Genomic DNA, 22,165 nt, shown 5'->3' on the forward strand with positions numbered 1-22,165 from the left:
TGACAATAATCCAGCCATCCGTTAAAGTCTACAGGAAATAATTCCTTCTTTGAGCAGGTCTTCTAGTCCCTCACACAGAACAACATCTCTGGGAACACATTTCTGTAACGTTTGGTTTACGTGACACATACCAGAGTGTACTTGGTATCTTGTTTATCTATGTGATTCTTGGATGTCCACAACTAGACTGCAGTCTCCTTGCAGTGTAGAAGATTATTTATTTATCAATGACCTGAATCCCTTGGGAAAGGTTTTGCTTATATTAAGAGACAAATTATTTTGTTTTTAATTGAGCAGTCAGTAGGCTGCAACAGGCACCCCATCACTGACACGCCTTGAATTCAGTTCAATGAACACAATTCAGGTTTTAAGTCCAAAACTGAGACAGGAGGGAAGGGAGCAGGGCACAACCATTGAGGGAATGACACAGCATTTGAGGACAGGACGAACTGGTTAGAACCACGATGGCAGAAGACTGGACTTCCAGTAGACCCTGGACTAACTGCACACCCACAGGCGCTATGACAGTTCCTAGGCTGACTATAAAAGGTCAAAAAGTGGGCAGGGGCCCAATTCCTGGAAATCCCTGCTCCTTCCCCAAAGTAGTTGGGATAATCCTCCTCCTCATTAGCATATGTAATTACTGAGCCCGTAAAACCTAACAGCTCTGCACCTTGCGCGCTCCCTCTCTCTCGTCTTCTGAAATGGCCTGCACTCTGTGTATGGAGTGTGTATCTACCTTTACTTTAAACTAAACACCCCCATGCCTATCGGCCTCTCTCCCTCTTGCCTTTCCAGATGGCCCGCATTCTGCCTACGGAGCGTGTATCTCCCAAGCCACACTCCCTTCTGAGTGAGACGGACCCCACTCTGTCTATGGAGTGTGCATCTCTCTAAACAAACGTGCTGTCACTGTCCTATGCCTCGCTCTTGAATTCTTCCCTATGCAAGGCAAGAACCTATTCTCCGACAACAAAGCTAAAACAAATAATTTCTAAAGAATAGGCTATTCTTACCAATAAATAAAGCAAATGCAACGTGCTGCTTGAAGTGATTGTGGAAAATAGATGACAAAACGCATAATAAAAAATGATTAAAACACTCTGCTGCAACTTCAGACAGACCTTCAGGACCGTGGGATCTGTGCACATGCCCTGGCCCTCTGGCCGCGTGAGGACTCTCCGTCCCCTTCTGCCTCCGGGACTGCAGACAGCTGGGCCTCAGACCACCTCCATGTTCCCTCCTCAGCGCTTAGTCTGCTTTGCTTTGTGCTACTGCTTCCCCAAATTCTAAATGTTCCCAAGTTGAGTCTAATTCTTATCCTTTAATTCTATTTTATACTATGTATAATAAATACAAAAAATGTTAACAGAATGGAGAGTTTCAACGGAGAATGGCGAGCAAGGCACAGGGGACATGAGGCTGAAATATGGGTGGAGGTTTAATTTGGCAGCTGGAAGTTTCCAGAAGGCTTTTCTGAGAGGACTTTCAGGAAAGTGATGAGAGAAACGGTAGGCTGAAAGGGACTGAAGAGAAAATATTTGGGGAGAAAAGGTAGAAAGTCAGTTTAAACAACTCTGCAAAGAATATTTTTGTTGCCAAAAAATAACTTAAACTCATATTAAATAATATCAAGCAAAGTCCTTCTGAACAAGCTGATGGTAGTACCATTTTTTAAAATATGTTGAAACATTCATATTTTACTGGAAAAAAAAACACACTGGTACAGAATATTTAGAACATTTAGAGCACAACTTTACGATCAACTGAGGCATACTGAAAATTTAACTCTCTCCGAAGCATATCAATTTTTCATATTCATTAATTAATTTATTCAGTAATTATATAAGCCTTTTAGTAGGGTTGAGTAAATGCTAACTAATTTTTATTCACTATAATTTATCATGTGTCTATTTTAAACGTCATATTCATATGTGAAGATAAAAATATTTGAGTTAACCTCAATTATTTTTTAAATGCATTGGTTTGTTCAACATCTCTGTTCATAGATGTTATTTTTTCCTAAGTCTCTGGGTAAACTTTTTGAGGTCTTTTGAGTAATTGATCACTGCTCCCCAGCTAGTCCTTCAGAACTTCCTTTTCTTTGTTGTCTCAGCATTTTAGCCATCCTATCTGCTGCATAGGTACTTCTAATAGCACTGTCTCTGCTTTCCAGCTCCTTCTATGTAAACCAGGAATCACAAAACAGAGATGCTGAAATACTATATTTAAAGTCGAAATCAGAAGCTATCAGCAAGATTCTGAGATGCTCTTATTCAACTGTATGGTCTTTCTGCTATTTATCTGTGCCTATCCAACTCCATCTCCTTCTCCAGGAGTTTATCTCTATTCCAGAAAAGTGAGGTGGCTATGCATACAGGCTTTATTATTAAAAGAAAAATTGTGATCTCGTTAAAAGACGTGAGGATCTTTGGAAGTTCTTTACGTAGTCTCACTCCAACACACTCTCAAGAAAATGGCCACAAGAAATGAGCAAACTTTCGTGGTTACCTCATCTCTGCTCATCACTCACAGGCTGTGCGTGTGGGTGAGCTTGGTGTCCGGTAACTAATATCTGGACTGAGGACATAAGACAAAGGCCAACTCGCACACTTCACAACTTATTACTGTGAATTACTCACTATGTGTGTCCTTCTCCGAAGATATTGGGCGTATCAGACAAAGCAGTATAATTGTGTTTTATATGTACTGGTATCAAATCAGATAACATGAAGAATATAAATAGTCAGTAATTATTATTTATATTACCCAACTTGATATTGAGTGGATTGTGATGGTTAATTTTAGGAGTCAGTTAGACTGCGCTTAGGGAGGCCCAATAGCTGGTAAAACAACATTTCTGGGTGTGTCTGTGAGGATATTTCCGGAAGAGATTATCATTTGAGTCAGCAGGCTGAGTAAAGGCCTCCCTTACTGAGGCAGGTGGGCATCATCCCGTCCACGGGGGGCCTGAATAGAACAGAAAGGCAGAGGAAGGGCCAGCGTGCTCTCTGCTTGAGCTGGGACCTCCATCTTCTCTTCTCTGCCCTGGGGCATCAGTGCTCCCGGATCTCAGGCCTTTGAATTCAAACTGGAACTGATGCCACTGGCTTCCTGGTCCTCAAGCCTTCCTCTCTGGGCTGGGACTACTCCGTCAGCTCCCCTGGCCTCCAGTTTGTAGGCAGCAGACTGGGGGACCGTTCAGGCTCCAAAATTGCAAGAGCCAATCTCCCTCCCAAAATTTCTTTCTACATAGCTACACATGGCCTGTTGGTTCTGTTTCTCTGGAGAACTCAGACTAATATATGGATATACATTGGAAAATTCTCACATGTTATTGAGAATAACCTCCTTCTGGTCATCAAACAACAATCAGTCCAACCCTGGGCTAGGACTTGGAAGAATCAACAATAAAAAAAGCTCTTTTGGGTGGTGTAATATTTATCCTTTTTTTTTTTTTTAATGGGGGGACTGGAGTTTGGGGGTACAGGACCTCGTGCATGGTAAGCACGTGCTCTGCCACTGAGCTCTACCCTCCCCCTGGGTGGTGTAACAATGTTTGGGATAATCGTTCACAGAACATAACCTTTTCTCATATGGATAATTAGTGTGACACATGCAATCAGAAGGCCAAACAATCACACGGTCCTTACACAAGACTGAAGACAATATAGGACAAGATTGGCTTTATTTGCAGCACTGAATTGCCTTGAGGTACTATGCCTAATATACTTCTTAAAGTTTAGTGATGGTAAAGTAGGCAAACTTAGACAAAACATAATTTTGACACAAAAATAATACACACATTTTTCAAGCTATATAATTTTGGTAAGTCAAAAGAAGGATAAAGATGAATAAATATTTGTAATTTATGGATATTTATGGAATTTTTATAGCAAATAATACAGACACTATAAGGAATTTGATAAACTGTTATTCATCTAGCCTACTTTACCTTCAAATTTAAATTATTAGACTCTGAGACTGGCTTTGTTTTGCAAAGTTTTTTTCCAAATATATTCTGAGCAAGTGCCATGCATTGATCTGGCAATACTTTTAATTAGCAACGCATTTTAGAATTAGCTGTTACCATGTACAAAAAGCAAGAAAACAATAGCTCTTTGCTTCCTCCCCACAACTCGGTTTTTCTTGTAAATTACTTTGCAAATTGTCCTATCCAGAGCCTTCCTGGTTCCTTCCTGCCCCCAAAAGCCACAGGCCTGCAGAAGAGCAGTTCCATCTTGAATGACCAGCACCCCCAAAATCTCTCTAGGCTCTCCCTGGCATGTGCCCCCAAATCCACAGCCCAACATGCCTTCCCTTTTCCCCCAGACTTTACCTTTCCTCTCTTTGCCCAACCACTTTTGGAACGGGCATCTAATTTGGATTTTCTCCGATTTCTGAATTCAACCTTCAACAAAGGTACTATTTCGGGTCACTTTTTCTTCTCATTGCCCAGAGCAAGGACAGCTCACTTCCCTCCTGAACCAGCACAAGCTGCTGAATATCCACTCGGGAAAAAAGCCTGGGCTCCCCCCGACCTCCGGAAAGTGGGTTAAGACTAAATCTAACTGGTAAGGTCTGATGCTGCCTGAAGATGGCATATGGGCAGGCAACCGACTCCAGGCCTTTGAGAACCCCATTACATAGGCTCTCCTCCACTGAAGACTGTTACTCGTAGTTAGCTATTACCTGTTACAACTTGAGGTCACCCTGATGGAAGATACCTTAAGAGTCGAATGAGCCCCTCTAGGACTAAAGGACCTCCAGAAGAAATCAAGTGTAAAATGAACCACCAGAAGCCATAATCATAAAAATGTCATGCTTGGTACCAGCTGAACTTCCCTAGTTAATCCCTCCACCAAGTGAGGTCTCTTCCTGATCTAGAAATGAAAACTTAAACATCCTATGAATAAGAATGTGAGGTAAGAAATACTTATTTAAACACATTATTATGTACAGTTAGCGATCTTCATGTGAAGACCACTCAAACCTGACAAATGAAAGATCTTTCTGAACCACAGTAACACCATGCAGAGACGCTTTGAAGAAATAAAACTGGAAGGCTGTATCAACTCACTGCATATCATATTTAAGAAGACCATTTCTTTGCTCTTGCCTTTTTTTTTTTTTAACTACAAAGAGAAACACGTCCTTTGGTTACCATCATTGCTGTTGGCTGAAGGCAATTCTGGTACTGAGAGGGGATGTGTGGGTTTCACGCCTCTGTGTAGCCCCTCCCTGTAAGGTAATCCCCTCCTATAAGAGGTAATGCTAAAGGCAACTCAAGAAGAAAGATGTTCTCACACTGTGTGCACTAGACTACAGAATCCACTACAGAGGGGCCTCAAAGACCCACTGTGTCCTGGGAGTTACACAGGACAGCAGCACCATGACCATACCCTCAAAGGTCTCTGAAACATCCCATCCGACCACCTATAAATTCAGCGCTTCCTTGGGACACCTAGCAAGAAAGTAACTCGACATCTTCATGAACAATGGGAGGTCATGAAGATGCATTTTTTAAAAAACATACTAGAGTATATACATCACATATTTTCAACATGAGATTGGATAGCAATAAACATTTGGCATATTCTCCTTTACATCTGCTGTGCAGATAAACACAAGTAGGCCCATCTAAATGTATACAAATACATGCAGATACATGCAAATGTGCGTGTGCGTATGCATGTGTACAACGTATATGCGGTTGGGCCCATGGGAGAAGCAGACACCAAGTACCCACAGTGTATTATTCACATATACTCAAAGATACAAACAATGGATATTACACTTAAAAATGCATGACCCAGATACCTGCAATTTTTTTTTTAATTTCAGTAAGATTTTGGGAAAACATTCTATTTCTTACCTACATTTCCAGTCATTAAGTATGAATTCTGAAAGTCCATCATCCCCATTCCAACAATGTGTATAAAATCTTCAATCACCTGCATTAACTCTATCGAGCCTGGGTAAATCTACGAAAACAAGCAAAGGTTAGATGGAGCAAAATAAAAATCTATAAAATAGAACATATAACTAGAATTTAAAAGGTACACAACAAGAACATAAATGAGCTCTGATTTATTTGAAGACATTTCTACAACCAGCAGGAGCTGTATTTTTTTTTTGACTTTTTAATTTTTTTAACTTTTAATAGTTCTTTAAATTATATTTATGTATTTATATGTATTAATTTTTTAACCCATCTAACAGGTGCATTTTTTTGAACTAATCGTTGAGAGTAACAGCATGTGTCACACAGCAAGAACTCTGGCGGTGTTATGATGCAATGATTAATCCTTCACAAATCTAAAAAATCCGAAAATGTCTAACAGATTGTATTCTTAGAAGTGGCATGTCTTTACTTTGGATGGGTTCCTGTCCTCACTTAAATATAACATAGAACAAACACTGAAATCGAGGGGGTGCTTTTTATCTTTTTTACTTAGCATCTATAAGATAAGTACTGAGAGAAAAAACAAGTATTATTGCCAACATGAATATTTACAGACTATTAAGTTCACTGCAGAATATCCTGGGAGAGACCTTTATTTCTAATCATTACAATAGCCACTGTATGAATAATAATGTTGGCAACACTTTCGGGATCATAGTAACAGCTGTCGTGTTGATACCTCACACGTCCGCACACAAGACACACCCGACCCCATCCACCTTGCACACTGCAAACAGATGAGTGTTTGCTTAAAGATGGACCCGATTCTGGTGGTAGATTATAGGGAGTGGAATGTGAGGGCCATTTACAAGGTCACGTGAATTTTAGCATCTGGAACCCATCAGGCTTCTAAAGCCATCTGGCATTATATAACCTTATTAGGGCAGAAAGTCTTTTGATGTTAGGTTCATTTCTTTTGGCCATTCAGCATGACAGGAGCTTCTAGCCATGAAAAATTTAAGTGGATTAGAGAGTTTTAGTGGCTTTGTATTTGCAAAGGCTGGTGCAGAAGGGGCAGAGACACGTTTATTAGCAGGAAGACGTGTCGGACAGGGCGGGGAGCGGGAACGGTGTGTATATTTTTCAAGAGCTTGTGGCTGTGCCCATCCAAACATCAGACACCTAGAATACATAATATTTCTACTCACATATACTTGACGACAAGAACAGTGGCTATTACGGTTAGAAACATATGGCCTAAATAGTTGTACTTTTTTTAATTTCAGGAAGATCTGGGGAGAAATGCTGTTTCTTACCTACATTTCCAATCATTAAATATGAATTCTGACAGCACATCATCCCCATTCCAAAAAAAAAAAAAAAAGCATCAAATTTTCCATCAGCTCCGAGCTTCCTGCTGCTACTGTCTTTTCCCTCCGTCTCTGTGTAGGTGTACGTGTATTGAGGATGTGGAGTGTGGGGTAAATACAAATTAAAAATAAGGGGCTTCATTCTCCCTGTTGCAAAGAGGGAAGAGACTTCCTCCCAACCCTTTTCTCCCCCTCCCTTTTCTTAAGAGCATTTGTTCAGAAAACCAGTCACTGTGAAGTTCTTTCTCTGTCTCCCGGAAACTGTATGTATATCTTTTTAAATGCGAAGTAGCCTCTTCCCAGCATACAGACCCAGGGATGTCTCTCCCTGAAAACAAAGTCACCAGGGAAGACAGGGGTCTATCTTCTGTTGGTGTGGGCGGACGGGAGCCTCACGTCAGCAGGTGCTTCGCTTCGAGTTGCAGACCTGCCTCCAGTTATTATGATATAAAAGCTTATTTCTTCTTTGGGTAAATCCAATTAAGTAACAAGATGGTCACCCACCCCAATTACCAAGTGTGACAAACGGTGTCATCACGTCCTCTTACTTGAGGACTAGTCACCATTCATCTTGAAGACACAGGTGTAATGCATTGCATCCGCTCTCGGCTGCGTAAAAGGGTGCGGTTTCTTTCTGTCTTTACAGTCTCCTAGTGGCCTGCCTGTAGTGCACGTCACATTTGGGTTCAATGCTTATTCAATAATAAACCTGTTTCCTTTCTCCTCTTTCTTTATGGAGAGGTTTTCTAGGGTGACAGGGGATTCTGTTCGTCGTTACATTTTCCCTACAGTATTCAAATGGTTTTGAACAAGGGCTGGTAATACTTCCTGTTTTTCTGTGAAGGACCAGAGAGTACACATTTTCGGCTTCGTGGGCCATGGCAGGGGCATGAGGGGGTCCCTGTGGGGACAGCGCAGTTCTGTGGTATCACAGCAACCATAGATATGTGTGGCTATGCGCCCAAACTTCATTTACAAAGCAGGTGCAAGGTGCGATCTGGCCCCTGGCCGCAGATTGCCGGCTCCTTAGAGACACATGAGCTTTCTGTATAACCAGGAAACACGGAACCCAATATCATGACTGAAATGGCTTGTCTGGACTGAAACGGACTTGTTCATTCTAACCACAATGATGGTATAGAAAGTACTGGCATATAGAGTGCAGCCTTTTTCCACCTCACTTCACTCTGTGTTCAGTCGGATGCTATAACTCAGCATAGTCTGGTCTTTCCTAACTGGGGCTGATGTGTAGCGATCAAACTCTGAAATGACACTGTTGACTGCCCCAAAGTGTAAATTCTAATTGCAAAAACCTTCCTAGGTCAATAGTCACCGTTTTCCTCAGCTGGTTTTCCAAATCCACACAGAACGGTGTTTTATGTTGCACTGTGTTGGCGCTAATGCCTCTTAAATAGATAAGGGACCCTGCGAGGGATGATCTTTGGTAGATTTTAAGCATCTCTGACTTCCGAGGCCTTCAGCCTTTGTGTCACAAACTTGGAGACATCTACCGCGTGGCTGCTTCTATGACAACACTGTGACAAAACAGCTGCTTTTATTTCAAATAGTTATTTCAAAGGAGCATTAAGGATCATCACCATGGAAAAAAATATTTCAAAGATAAGCATATTACTAACTCAGAATCCCAAGTAAGTAGATGGATTACGGATCCAGGATTTTCCATTGACAAAAGTTTTGCCACTGTTCATTACTTGTTCGGGTCAGGACCTCTCAGTAAATAACAGCCCCTGATGAACTGCAGTCTTGCTTTAAACAGAGGACTATACATTTGTTCTAAACATACCCATAAACAAGAGCCTCCGGCCTTCTAGAAAAATGTGCTTAGGCTCTGCGGCACAGTATAGTATTCTCAGGAAAAACACCATTTTCCCACAGGGAGTGATTGAGGCTTTCCTGGCGATTGGAGCCAAGGACAAACACACAATTCAAACTAGCAGGAAAAGATAGATTCAGGGTCTTAAACTAAGGCTTTTTTTTTTTTTTTTTCTTGCTGTGGCCAGAAGCACAGCATTTGTACCTGAGAGGGAGGTGAGCCCACAATGGATGATTTTTAGAGTTCCTATCATAATACAAATAAAGGGCCAAGTTTGCCCCTGATAAAGGGAAAAGGGGAGAGACGGTTCCCCTGAACCTCAGTAAATATTCTTATTTTCAATATTGCATTGATCTCTTGGAATTTTTAACAAAGGTCCAGGAGAAAACTTAAAGAACATTCAGTTAAATTTTCACAGGATTTTTTTTTAATGCTCAGTAGCCCTTTTCTAACCTCTAGCCCACATTTGCTGTGATTTAGAAAAAAATATTGTTAACCACTGTGCCAGCATAGCACAAGTGCTGTGCAAGGTATTGTTAAAATGATAACTAAAACAATAAGGCTACCTGCTACAGAAAGAGAAAAAAGCAGAATACAATTTTTTTTTTAAAGAGAACTCTTTTTTTTAATTACTCTTGGATTTGAGTCAAAATGCACATCTGTATATATGATGCAGACTCTGTGTAACGTTGTAGTAAACACAAATGATTTTGCTAGGTAGGACCCTACAGTTCAGTCTGTAATACGTCCTTAAAGGTTTGCTGCTTTTCCCATAGTCTGTAGACAGGAACGGAAGTGATGGGTAAGCCAGACAGTCGTTATGTGCTGGCACCTTCAAGTGATATAGTACTGGAAACTGCTTAGAATTTTCCACATTTATAAATATCATTCATTCCATAGACGGTTAAGATAAAACAGATCACTAGTTTTCTTGCAAACCAGTATAAGATCATCAAGACATATTTTTAAAATTTTCCTTTTACGTTCTTAGAATAGCGAGCCCCCCCCCCCCCCGCCACAATGAGACTATATTTAGCCAACTTCATCTTCAGTTCGGGAAAAACTCCAGCCTTACCTGCTGGGCATCTTCCCACTTCTCCTTGTTGTCTTCATCTAGAAGGTTGCTGACTATTTGAAAGAAGTTCTGCAAATGAAATTAGATGCAAGGTTTAATGTTAGGTGAGAGGATATACTTTCCAACAGCGTCTGTTTGGACTGATTACATGCTGAGGGTATAAACGCTATGCAATATTGCTGAGTGACCCTCACGAGCTGTTCTAGGAGATCTCGGAGGACTATTTTTCAGCGTTGTGATTCTGGGATTTCTGTAGATCCTCATATATACCCCTTGGAAGGCATCAGAACAGGCTCGACACTTATTTTCTCTCACAGGTATTTGTCCCATAATTGCCCCAATATTATACTCTTTCACGTCATTGCATAATTATTCCCTACAAAGAAGCTTTCTTTGCATGCTCCTGTAAGGAAAGTCGCCCAGTACCTGTGAGCCATGCTGTTTTGAAAGGCATTATAGTAAAGACATGGACGATGAACAAACCCTAGGTAAGTGAGAGTCTTTCTCGGCTGGATCCTGGCTCTGCCCTTCCTGGCTGTTTTAGTTTAATGTTCACAATGACATATTATAAAGATGACATGCAATTTTTCAAAGACCCAGCACAGTAAGAGTTCAATAAATCTTAGCTATTTTCAAATTATTCTTCTCAACACCCCAGCCTTTTGCAACCAGCCAAAAGAGAGGGCTGAACACAGCATCATGTCCCTACTGAAGTTCCAAATCCTTGCCGTTCCCCTCGTCCTCACTGTTGGAGCCCATTGGCTTTATCTTATTCCAAGAGTACCCACAGCAAGTTTTGATTTTCCCTCTTGGCATTCATTTTTGTTTCCCACATCCACGCCGGCTGTGTTAGTGCTGAGTTCACACACAAGGCGACTTTACCAAAGAGATACTTTCCTGTCCTCTCACACTCACCGCGTCTTCAAAACACAGGAACCGGGGAAGGAAAATCAGGTGCCCCTTAAAGATGAGCAGTGACCTGGGGTCACAAGAGACTTAAGAAGCGTAAAGTGAAGCCACGACGTTTGTCTAAAGCTTCACGGATGGAGGTCCCTTGCTTTTGTCCTCAGAGCACACCTCTTCTAACTGGTTCGCATGTAACTGCTTCGTATGTAATTAACAGGACCGCTGCCTCACAATGATGCCTTCCCTGAGGACAGGACTCCCTTCGGCAGATGGACGGAGGTGGTCACAATTTTTTAGCTTCCTCAGCCTGCCTCCCTATCCAGCTAGCTTTTCAAAACATGCCTTTATTCTAATCCCAAATAAATTCACCCTGTGTTTTTAGATGAAACATACAAGATACTTCCTGGTATTCTGTGGTTTGAATCTGTTAGTATCTATATTTAATTGCCCTCTTTGTGCTGTTTATTTTAATAGCTCCTGGCAACCACATGGAAACATGTTTCGAGTCCTAACCGCGATAAAAGTTACAGAATATTTGCTGCAACACTTAACAAAAATTGCAAGTCTGTGGTAGACCAGTTTCCTAACTCATTTAACCTTTTCTTCTTTTTTCCCACTTAAAATTTCCTGGCTGGAGGGATAACATTTTAGGGCCTTTGTCCATTGAGCTGTAACTCTATGTCTGTGCAGAAAGAATTAACCTTCAGAGTTCTGAGATTGCCTGCAGCTGGTTAACTCAGTAGGGGACCTGGTGCTAATGAGGCTAAAGTTGCCGATTTCACCCACGTCCACGCTGGCAAGCTGTGCTGAGGTCCACCACCGCGGCTGCATCCCCATCTCTGCCAGCTTTCATACAAAATGCATGCTGCTGCTAACAAGGGAACCACAGCAATGGGAAGCAATTTGTGCAAATGCGTCTCCGTTTCTGGGAAAACATTTCACAAAGCATGTTGTCCTGACAGCGGGTCAGCGACTCTATGCTATTGGCGAAAGCCAGTGAGCAAACACCATTCCCTGATCAAAACTATAAATTCAGAGTTCGGTTTTCAAAATCACCAAAGGGCATACATTAAAAAAAAAAAACAACCCACAAATGTTTCAGATACACATTCAATGAAGCGGAGAGTATAAGAAACATTTTTGTACTATTTTCCAAGGCCAGTAAATTGGACTTCACTAAATCGGCGTGGGGCACTGGTACAGAACAAAGCTCTTCTTCTATCTCCTGGTGGATTCCGTTTGGCAATGATTAGATGTGGGGCCAGGCAGGGGCACGGGGGGCGGGGCTGAGCCTGAGCATCCCAGGTCGGGGAGGAGGAGGAACATGTACAGGGATACTGAGCTTCTCTTGTTCATCAGTGTGGATATCACATGCAATGCTTTGTCCACAGCAGGTATTTAACGAAGTCCCGACTTCAAGGAAATAATGAAGTGATAGTCAGTACACCTCAGGGTCTCTAACGAGACACAAGCCTCATTCCTTGAAGCTGACCCTGCCCTAATCTGTCTCTCACACATTGGAAAAATGTGTGTGTATATATATATATGTCTGTATATATATACACAATATATACACACACATATATATACACATATATACATACATATATATACACATACATATATATATCTCAATTCACTTTGACATTTGCTTAAAGATCAGAGAGATAGACAGAACAAAGCTGAACTAACCAGAACAGTATTTTGAAGAGGGTACTCATAACATTTCAGGCCACTTGATGGAATTTTCCAGAAAAGTAGGAAGCAGAGCAGTAGATCCAGTATTTGCTAGAGTTTTTTTAAGAGCTCTGCTCATTGTGGTCATATCTCTCTCTTGATGACTTATGGATCAAATGCCTTGGGCCCTTTGTTGCATCAGTCAGGAGGTTTATTTTGTGTGGTTTGAAGCAGCCCTGATGTCTACGGCCCGGACCAATTTGAAAAACTGAGTGTCCTTGGCAGAGTCTGAGTTTGGAAGCTTGAACAAGGCAGACCTGGTTTAAAATGCCCCTGATATCTATTAACTGTGTGGGTCTGGGTTAATTGCCCACCTACACTTGCCTTCCCCTATGTGTAAGGCAGAGACGCTAAGAGCTGCCGTGCAGAGTGGTTGCAAAGCTCCCAGTATCTGACACACGCTAAGTACTCAGTCTACAGCAGCTTTATGATTTGATTGCCTTTGTGTTATCTTTTTACGACTGGCTACGTGATCTGCATTTACAGCCACATTATGGTGGATATGCACCTATAAATGCTGCTCCAGACTTTCACGACCAGAAGCTCCCTCTCTTGCAGTGCTTTCCAGTCCCTCCCTCCCTGAGCACATGTACAGCACACAGCTTACTCACACGGCCCATGATTTGTTCATCAGAAAATTCTCCTTCCTAAAAACGTCTTCTGCAGGGAGGAGTTTCAGTGCTGATACAACGAGATACCCACTACTGTGGGTGGGACTGTGGCAAATAGTCCTGGGACACGCAGATCAGGGGGCAGGACTCTGCTTTTCCTTTGCAGGAAATATGAAAATCAGTGCAGTGAACGAAGGCCAGTAGACGTATAAATGTCTCTGCCAGTTTCAGATTGTAAGTTCTAGCTTTGGTCACATGAGAGACGAAAAGGACATTCAATTTTATGGAAAGTGGTGGCCATGCAATTCCTTGTTCTATGTCTGGTCGGCTTCTAGCTAACAAATTTCTCAGGGACTATATACAATTGTCTATAAATATACAGAAGCACATCTTAGCACGCAGATTTGCTGAATTCCCTGTGGAAATGAGGCTGTAGGTGAGGCTAGTGATCTGAACTATCTGAGCTACAAGGGAACTTCTCCCCCTCCTAACCCAGCAGCAAATATCTGGGCATCTGGAGGCAGACACAAGCCCCAAGGAACAGAGTTAATAAGTAGAACTGAAAGCTTTGAGGAATCATGGCGGTCCTGACTAAGAATATAAAGGGATCCTAAGAAAGGCTCAAAGGCTAAGTGAGGAGGCAGGGACACGCCGTCGCCATCAGAATTAGGATGCACAGCCCAGAACGGTCCTTCATCCCTGATCAGAGGGCAGCTGATGGGTGCATGGTGAAGCACAGTCGAGCCCCTCGCTGTCCCTCCAGCTCTCTCTGAGCGGTCCTGCCCCATACTGTCTCTACCCCAGACTCAGAAAACGTCTTCCCGCATCCCAGACTCATTCCTCCCAGCCTTGGGACCCTATATAATGCTATTCCTTTTCTTCAGCCACTTTACTTCTGGTTCTTCACTCGAATAACTTTTTTTGTCCTCCACGTCTAGATTTATACTCAGTGTCCTCAAAAAGGCTTTATCAGATCACCACCCCCCACCCCCCCGCAGGTATACAGGGTCTGCATAGTTTTTTAAATTTTCCTGATTTTCATCAGTAAACATTTTTATTTTTCATTTACCAGTACCATCATCATTCATGCTTTGCAAAATATCTATGGCAAAAGGAAACAGCCAATTTACGGAAGTAATCACCCAAGAGAATATGATGTGAAGGGAGAGGTTAGATCGACCAGAAGGGGTCCTTGCTCTCCATTCTGGGAGTCAGCTTTCCCCGGTACAGGGTGAGCTAGCATGACGGTCTCTGGCTGTACCTCCGCGCACCAGCAACTCAGCAAAACCAGCGATACAAAACCAGCGCACTTTTCCAGCGATAAGGGCTCCTTCCCCGTCTCATACCAGAGAGGCCAGGGATGCAGGCACTGACTTACAGGGCGGCGAACCTTGCCCTGTGTCGGCTTCTTTGGAAGTACATCACCGTTCTTAATTACGATGCATTTGTATGACGATCGGTTTAGGGCTGTTTCTCTGCCAGCCTACACTTCTGTTGGCATTACTTCTCTTTAGTTCAGTCTTCTCCCCCGACCCCAGCCCCCCCCCCCCCGCCACGTACAGCTTAAGGCACAGGAAAACGTAAATACTCAGTGTTTCAAATCTACTGACTGCATGCCTCCTGTGTAGATGACAAGGTGCCAGGCATTGGGGGCATTACAAGACATCGATAAATGATCCCACCTAATTCACTGCCTCCTTTCCAATTCGATACCTCCCTCTGCCATATACCCGGGGTTCTAGAATGTCCACGGAAGGAGAGTGGATGCTTACATTTACAGATGAGAAAGTGAGTTAACCTGAATAAATCTGGGCTCAAACTGTTCCTGTGGAAAATGGCATTCTGAGGTCGCAAGGCCACTCTGGGTGCAGGGACACACTTTTGCGAAAGTGTAGAGACTGATGAGTGGACAGAGCAGGGATGGAGGTTGGAGCCTGGCTGTCTCCCAAGGAAGGGGCCTCCTCTCCCACCCACACGGCTCGCTCCTTGCCAAACGCAGTGGGCCCTCCCTCCCCGTGCACCACGCCCACTGCCCCCTCCCCAGGAGCAGGGGTGCCGCCTGGTGAGGGAGAAGGGAGGAGAAAGGAACGTCCCTGGGAAATTGATGGACAGCCCAGGTGAGACTGCGAGGACCTGAAGGAGAGCAGTGGCCGTGGGCGGGAAGGGGAGGAGGGACACAGACTCCTCGATGGGCAGAGATGGGCCCACTCTCGGGAGTGCTTACCGAACCCTTGCTCCCTACTTGTACTGAGCTGAGGGCTGGGAACACAGGGGTGTGCAAGACACACACGAGGGTTCCTGCCCTCCTGGAGCTTCTACTGTATGGTGTAAAGAAAGGTGATAAATAAGCACATTTTAAAAATGATTCGAGGTGATGCTACAAAAATTAAAGTCTTTGGGGCTGGAGAATGGGCAGCGAAGGGAGTGTGTGTGCATGTGTGTGTATGTGTGTGTGTGGTGAGGGTATGTGTGTGTTTGTATGTGTATATGTGTTTGTGTCTCTGTGTGCACATGTGTGTTTGCATGTCTTGTGTGTGGTGAGGGTGTGTGTATGTGCATGTGTGTGCGTGTGTTTGTATGTGTGGGTCTGTGTGCATATGTGTAAGGGTGTGGTGAGGGCTGTGTGTATGTGTGTGTGTTTGTACGTGTGTATATGTGTGTTACCTTTTTTCTTAGATGACACTGTGAGCAGCTTGAGGGCAAGACCCATCTTTTATGTTCAGAGTTACACCGCCAGCCCTACTGGGTCACAGATTCCCTGCTGTGTGCCGGCCAACTCACGCACATCATTATGGCTGAGTGATTAGGTATTTCATCTACTTTATTCCTATGCCTGGAAAATTGTAACCATCAAACTTCATTATTCATGGATTCCGTATTTGCGAATTCAACTACTTGCTAAAAATGTATGGGTGGCCCCCAAATCAAAGCTCACAGCGCTCTCCTGGTCCTTCCAGGACACGGACGGAGAGGTGAATTTGAGTCACCCCACGCACACATGCCCAGCTGAAGCCACGTGGTGCCGCTCAACTTCTAGTTTCAGCCCACAGACTGTAAACATGTGTCCTTTTCATGGTCTATTTAATGCCCAGTTATTTTTTTTTCCGCCATATCTTTTGTGCTTTTTGTTGGTAATTTTACTGTTGAAAATGGCCTCTATCAGAGTGCTGAATTCCTAAACTCAAGCAGCCAGTGGTGTGTCCTACACAGAACATGTGTGTGTTAAATAAGCTTTGTTTAGGCGTAAGTTAGAGTCTCTTGGCTGTGAGCTCCATGGTAATGAATAACAATATATATCAAATAAGGTGCCTTTTAACAGAAACACACATAAAACAAGGTCATGTATTGAGTAGCTGATGCAAATTGTATGACCAGATACTGGACGGAACCCATCCCATATTTATCTTACGAGTAAATGGTTCGATATTCTTTAATTTTATAGACCACGACTCCTGTGACTGATGGGGAAGGACTGCACGCCTATTTCTTCTTTAGCTATAAAGACATGAAGTAGAGAAGGACTAAGAAATGTGTCTGAAGACATCAAGGCAGTTGTTGGACAAGCGGGAATTTCAGCTTGCACGTCTCATCCACCTTGGTCAGGCCTCACAGTTTCTGGTGTCGGGGGTGTAAACTCATCCTCTGTTGATAAGAGACTCAAGAAGGATTTTCCCAGGGCTGAAAAAAAGTGAATGGACAAGTTTTCCCCTCTTTTTCTTGCTCTCTCCTAACTGGAAGTTCAGAGTACTTTTCCTATTTTATTTTTGTGAAGCAAGTAAATGCCCCCACTATTGCTACATTACTCATATCCATTCATTAATTACTTGAACAAATATTTGAGTGTCTACGATGCTCCAAGTGCCAGGCGAAGCCCCAGGGACCTAATTGTCTCTCAACAAGCTTCAAATTTACTGCTGCAGGGCAGCCTGGAAACAAGTAATTACCTTTGTTAGAGGAGAGATGCGCTCTAGCAGGGATATTTACGGGGTTCTAAAAGGCCAGGCAATTAGGAAAATACCGAATTCTGCCTGGATTTGAAGACAAGACTTTGGAGTAGAAATGAATTGTAAGCTAGAGCTTGAAGGAATTGGCATCAGATTGGAAATAGGATGAGTAAGTTACGTGCAGGACCAACGTGAGCAGAGACTTGGCATTATGACCAATCCCAGGGTTTGGAAAAGAACATATCGAAAGGGAAAAGACTTTTGGAATAGCTTTTCTACCAGTTTCCCCAAATAAAACTACAATTATATTTTATCATTCCAAGACACAAAACCACACTTTATTTTTTTCCCCAATTTTAACAGCTTGTAGCTCTTCTCTCTCACTTTCCTCAATGTATCAAGTCAATCTTTTCGTGAATCCAGCATTATTAGGCATTTTAAATCAAATGCCCAGCACATAACTAAGAATTTGAAAAAATGCACTCTCTTTAAATAATTTTATTTAATCTTTATTTGGTCTTTGTTTACTTCCCAGTTTTTTTTTTTAAAAAGGATAAAAGAGCTCAGTGGTATCGATATTATTATTAATTTTGTTGTTAACTAATTCAACCAACATTAGCTGGACACTTTCTATAGGCAAGACTCTGTGCTAAATCTTGTTTGGGGGAGAGGGGAGTGGAGCTCAGCTGGGACTTAAAGATGGATCAGGACTACTTCTTCTTTTTCAAAGATGAAGGGATGAGCGCTTATAATTCGAGATATAAAGAGATGAAGGAGAAAAGGTGCCACTGGAGTTCAGACATCTCGGGGACCAAGAGATTATGTTAGAATCTGAAGACAGACCAAGCCAGCCTGAAAACCCAGAGAAAGCAAAGTCCTGGAGCCAAGAAAATATGATGCTTTCAGGAAGCAGAAGTGGTTCATTTGGCTCCAAGTCTATAAAGAGTGATCCGTGTGCATGACTGGAGAGGTAGGTGACCTAAGTACTGTGGATGGACTTGGACTGTCAAAGCCAAGATCAAGGCTTCGGGTTGCCATCCAGGTGGCCTTGGAGCCCCACTGAAGGCTTCTGACTAAGGAATGACATCCCCAGAGCTGTCCTCGGACAGCCAATAGGACCCCAGAGGACGAGATGCGAAGGCATGTAGGTGAAGATCTGAGGGAGGATGAAAGGAAAGGGGCCGAGGAAATAACAGAGGCTGGGGTAACTGAAGCGAAGTTGGGAAACAGCAGCGGGGAGAGAAAAGAAAGAATGGATGGGAAGGCACGCGTAAGCCCATCCAACAGGAAAGGAAGAGAAAGAAAAGGTCAGGATGACATCACAATTCCAGCCTCAGGACCACTAATTCTCCAAGGCAAAGTAGAAAATGCACTTAAATGTGGAACTCAGACGAGTTTCCTTTATGCCACATTAAGCCCGAGGGGCTAGCCAATCAAAAGTGCCCGGAGCCCTTGAACACAGAGAACTGAAGTTTAAATAAGGATAGGAGGTGCTGAATAAGGCTATAACCAAGCAAAGACCGTCCATACAAAAGATCTACACAAAATTGTTTGTGGAAAGTGGAACCAAAGAGATGCCGAGTTCTCTGGGATTGCAGAGAAGAGAGAGATGGTTTTCAGGTAGAGGCTGGGTCTGCAAGTCTGGCATTCAGGAAGACTTAGAGCTGTGTGAGGACTCTGGGAGGCTGAGATGGAAGGAGGAGTCCCAGCAGAGGAAGGCTTCCAGGTGCCTGAAAAGACACGAGTAAAGACGATGGAAGAGAAAAATGCAGCTCCTGTTTGGAGACCAACTAGGACACCAACCTGCTGAGAATTCTGTACACGTGTGGAGGCCTAATGAGCGGGCAGGACGGACCTGGACGGATCTGTTTCTGATTATGCCCAAATGGCAACAAAAGAATCTACCAAATCGTTCTATTTAAGTCAAGCCAGCTAGTGTCCCTAATTGTTCGTTCGGTACACGCAGTCGAATGAGACGTTCCTAATACAGCCTAGAAATCTGACTTTCCTGAACTTCAGCACCTACAAACCTTCATGCCCTACACTGTCAAGGATAGAAGAGGCACTGGAAATCAGCTAGTGCAGCCTTCGCCCTGATGTTTCAGCCGTGAACACAAGCATCTGAGGGTTTTCGAAACTGCATCTTGCATTTGACGTCACGGACGTCAGGTGTTATTTTTAACGCCAATGCTAATGGATGGAAGTACTTCAGAGCTACAGGGAAACGGTGTTACCTGGCTTACTTTAGTAAGGTTTTTAAAACTGGAAAACTGTTTCATGCTTTGTAAAGAAAAAAAAATCTTTGAAATGATCAAATAACACCAATCCCTCCCCACCAATGTATTTTTTACAATTAAAAGTCTATTCCTGGACACTGGTAATACAACACAGCATGCAGTCCCAACAGTCCCCATGGTCCCACCACCTTTCAGCAGTAAACGCATGTAACGTAAGTAATATATGTGCCTCTATACAAACTGGGGCGTCAGGGTTACTTATGAATAATCCCATGACTCCAAAAAGCCTTCTTTTCCTCTTTCCCTGAGGCAGGAGGGAAGTAGGGGGTGGGTACAACCATTAAAAGAATGACACAGCAATTAGCACCGAGATGGTGGGAGATTCAACTCTCAGTAGACCTTGAGCTTTAATATAGGATCATTGACATACGGTAGCTGCTAAGTGGCCCTCCCACAGGGGCCAGGACAGTTTCAAGGCTGCCCATTAAAGGTCAGAAAGTGGGTGATGGTGCAATTCCTGGGAATCCCACCCCCTTCCCCAAAGTAGTTGAAATAATCCTCCAACTTGTTAGCATGTGAGGTTACTGAGCCCAGAAAAACTAACAACCTCACATCTCTCTCTCTCTCTCTCTCTCTTTCTCTCTCTCGGCCTTTCTCTTGCCTTCTGAGACAGCCTGCACTCTGTCTATGGAGTATGTATCTCTCTGAATAAATCTACCTTTACTCAACTATGGCTCATTCTTGAATTCTTTCCTGCGCGAAGCCAAGGACCCACACGTGGAGGGACACACCCCAGGGATGTGGCCTGGGATGTGGCCATCCTCTCGCGTGCCATTTTTCCTGTATCACCCTCAATAGCTGATCAAGACAAAACAAAAAAACAGAAAACAAAACAAAAACCCACCCTCTGCATTCTCCAAGTGACATGCAAATAAAACTCCCAAATGAAGAGTAGGCTGAAAGAAAGCTACTTGATCCAGGAGTTTTGCCAACCCTTCATTTTAATGAACTTTCTGCAGAGATTCAGGGAGAACATTATGCTGGAAATGCCAAAACCAACTCAGCCTTCTTGGCAGGAGAACATTTTAGCCCCCAGCACAAGAAGAGTTAATCTGAAATGCAAACTAGAGTTGCATTCAATATGCATGGTTGCCATTCAACAAGCTTTGTTCTAAGGGCAAAGGTGATTCTGAAATTGGGTGAGTCCTTAAACTTTATTATTATGGAAATAAATGATGAAGTTATACAAGTCTTCCATGACTAGCAAAAATAGGTGGTGAGGAGTTACTGAATTTCTCATTTTCCTATCCAGAACAATCCTCTGTTTGCCTGATATTTCAGACAATGGTTCCACAAAATTACATACAACCTTCTCCCTTCTAATAGCAGAACCCCAAACAAAACTTAAACAGTGTGTTCTTTGCACACTACAGTTAATGTGCTTTCATTACGCTTAATGTACTTTTAATAGTTTCCTGTGGCAAGATGGTGCTATTAAATGTGGGATTAAAATATCCACGTTACAACCTTAAATTTGCTACAGTGCCTTTAATCTGAGGGTTCAAAGCACTTCACACACATTTTCATTCAGCACCTCCTTGAGGTGCATTATGTGCGTTTTCGGTTGAGGACACTGAGGTATAGAAAGACTAAGGAATCGGGGTCATCTCCAGAGCTCACACCGAGCACAGCCTGGATGCTTCCCCTCCAGGCCGGGAAGCCTCCTCCAAGGTGGCTGCACTGGTTTCTTAAGGCCCAGAATTGATCCCAAGCTCACTTGTCTTTTCCTTGATGGGACTGCCTCCCTTACCTGGACACCATCGGATGCAGGGATGTAACTTGCCCTTTTAAACGTGTCTGTCACATTCCTGAGGATTTCCACGGACATCAGAAGATCTCCTGCATAGAAGTTTTTCCTCTGAGTTAAATCCAGCAGTGTCTTGGTGACCTGGGACATCCCGTCACCTGCCAGCATCCTCTGCCCCTTCGCAAGGTGTTCTTTGATCTGGGATGGTCAAAAGAACAGCATAAACATCAGAATCTTCATGACCGTACCTCCACTATCTTCATCAAACAAATGTATTTCAAACTGTGGAGTCCACCTTCAAATAGCGTTGTAACACTGGGAGGATTTCAGACCTGTAAGTTGTGTGTGTCCCACACACATGGATAAGCACCCAGCATCCGTGTCCACACTTTGGCAGAGGTTCTGGACTTGCCTTTTCTAGTTCTCAGAAAACACAATTTAACACATTGCAAAAAGTGTGTATTAATTTAGGGTTTTTATTGAAGTAAAAATTAAAAAGTACTTTTGCACGTGGTAAACATGGGAGATTGTTTAGTGACGTGTGAGCAAGATGGGAGACTGTAAACACTCCAAAATACCTGTTTTTATTAACAAGCAGAGCTTAATGATTTTTGCCCTATCTCTTAAAATAAACACATTTTTATATGGCAGCAAAAAAAAAAGTTTTCACAAGGACACTGAGTGTAAGAAAGACATTTAGCAAAACTTTGGAGGTCTACTGTGACTGATGAGGCTGAAA

At 43.0% G+C, this 22,165-nt stretch overlaps 1 protein-coding gene across 5 annotated transcripts in view; it reads right to left on the minus strand.

Annotated features, from left to right (window-relative positions):
- Positions 1–22,165, minus strand: part of ADGRB3 (adhesion G protein-coupled receptor B3) — a 685,483-nt gene that overhangs the window by 337,816 nt on the left and 325,502 nt on the right. For all 5 annotated transcript variants that reach the window (XM_032484465.1, XM_032484463.1, XM_032484464.1 and 2 more), the window contains 3 exons: positions 21,430–21,624; positions 10,185–10,253; positions 5,876–5,984 (listed from right to left, as the gene is read on the minus strand). In XM_032484465.1, coding sequence (XP_032340356.1) covers positions 5,876–5,984; positions 10,185–10,253; positions 21,430–21,624 — 373 coding nt within the window. The remainder of the gene's footprint in view (positions 1–5,875; positions 5,985–10,184; positions 10,254–21,429; positions 21,625–22,165) is intronic.

Source organism: Camelus ferus, chromosome 8 (genome assembly GCF_009834535.1).
Source record: "Camelus ferus isolate YT-003-E chromosome 8, BCGSAC_Cfer_1.0, whole genome shotgun sequence".
Lineage (NCBI taxonomy): Eukaryota > Metazoa > Chordata > Mammalia > Artiodactyla > Camelidae > Camelus > Camelus ferus.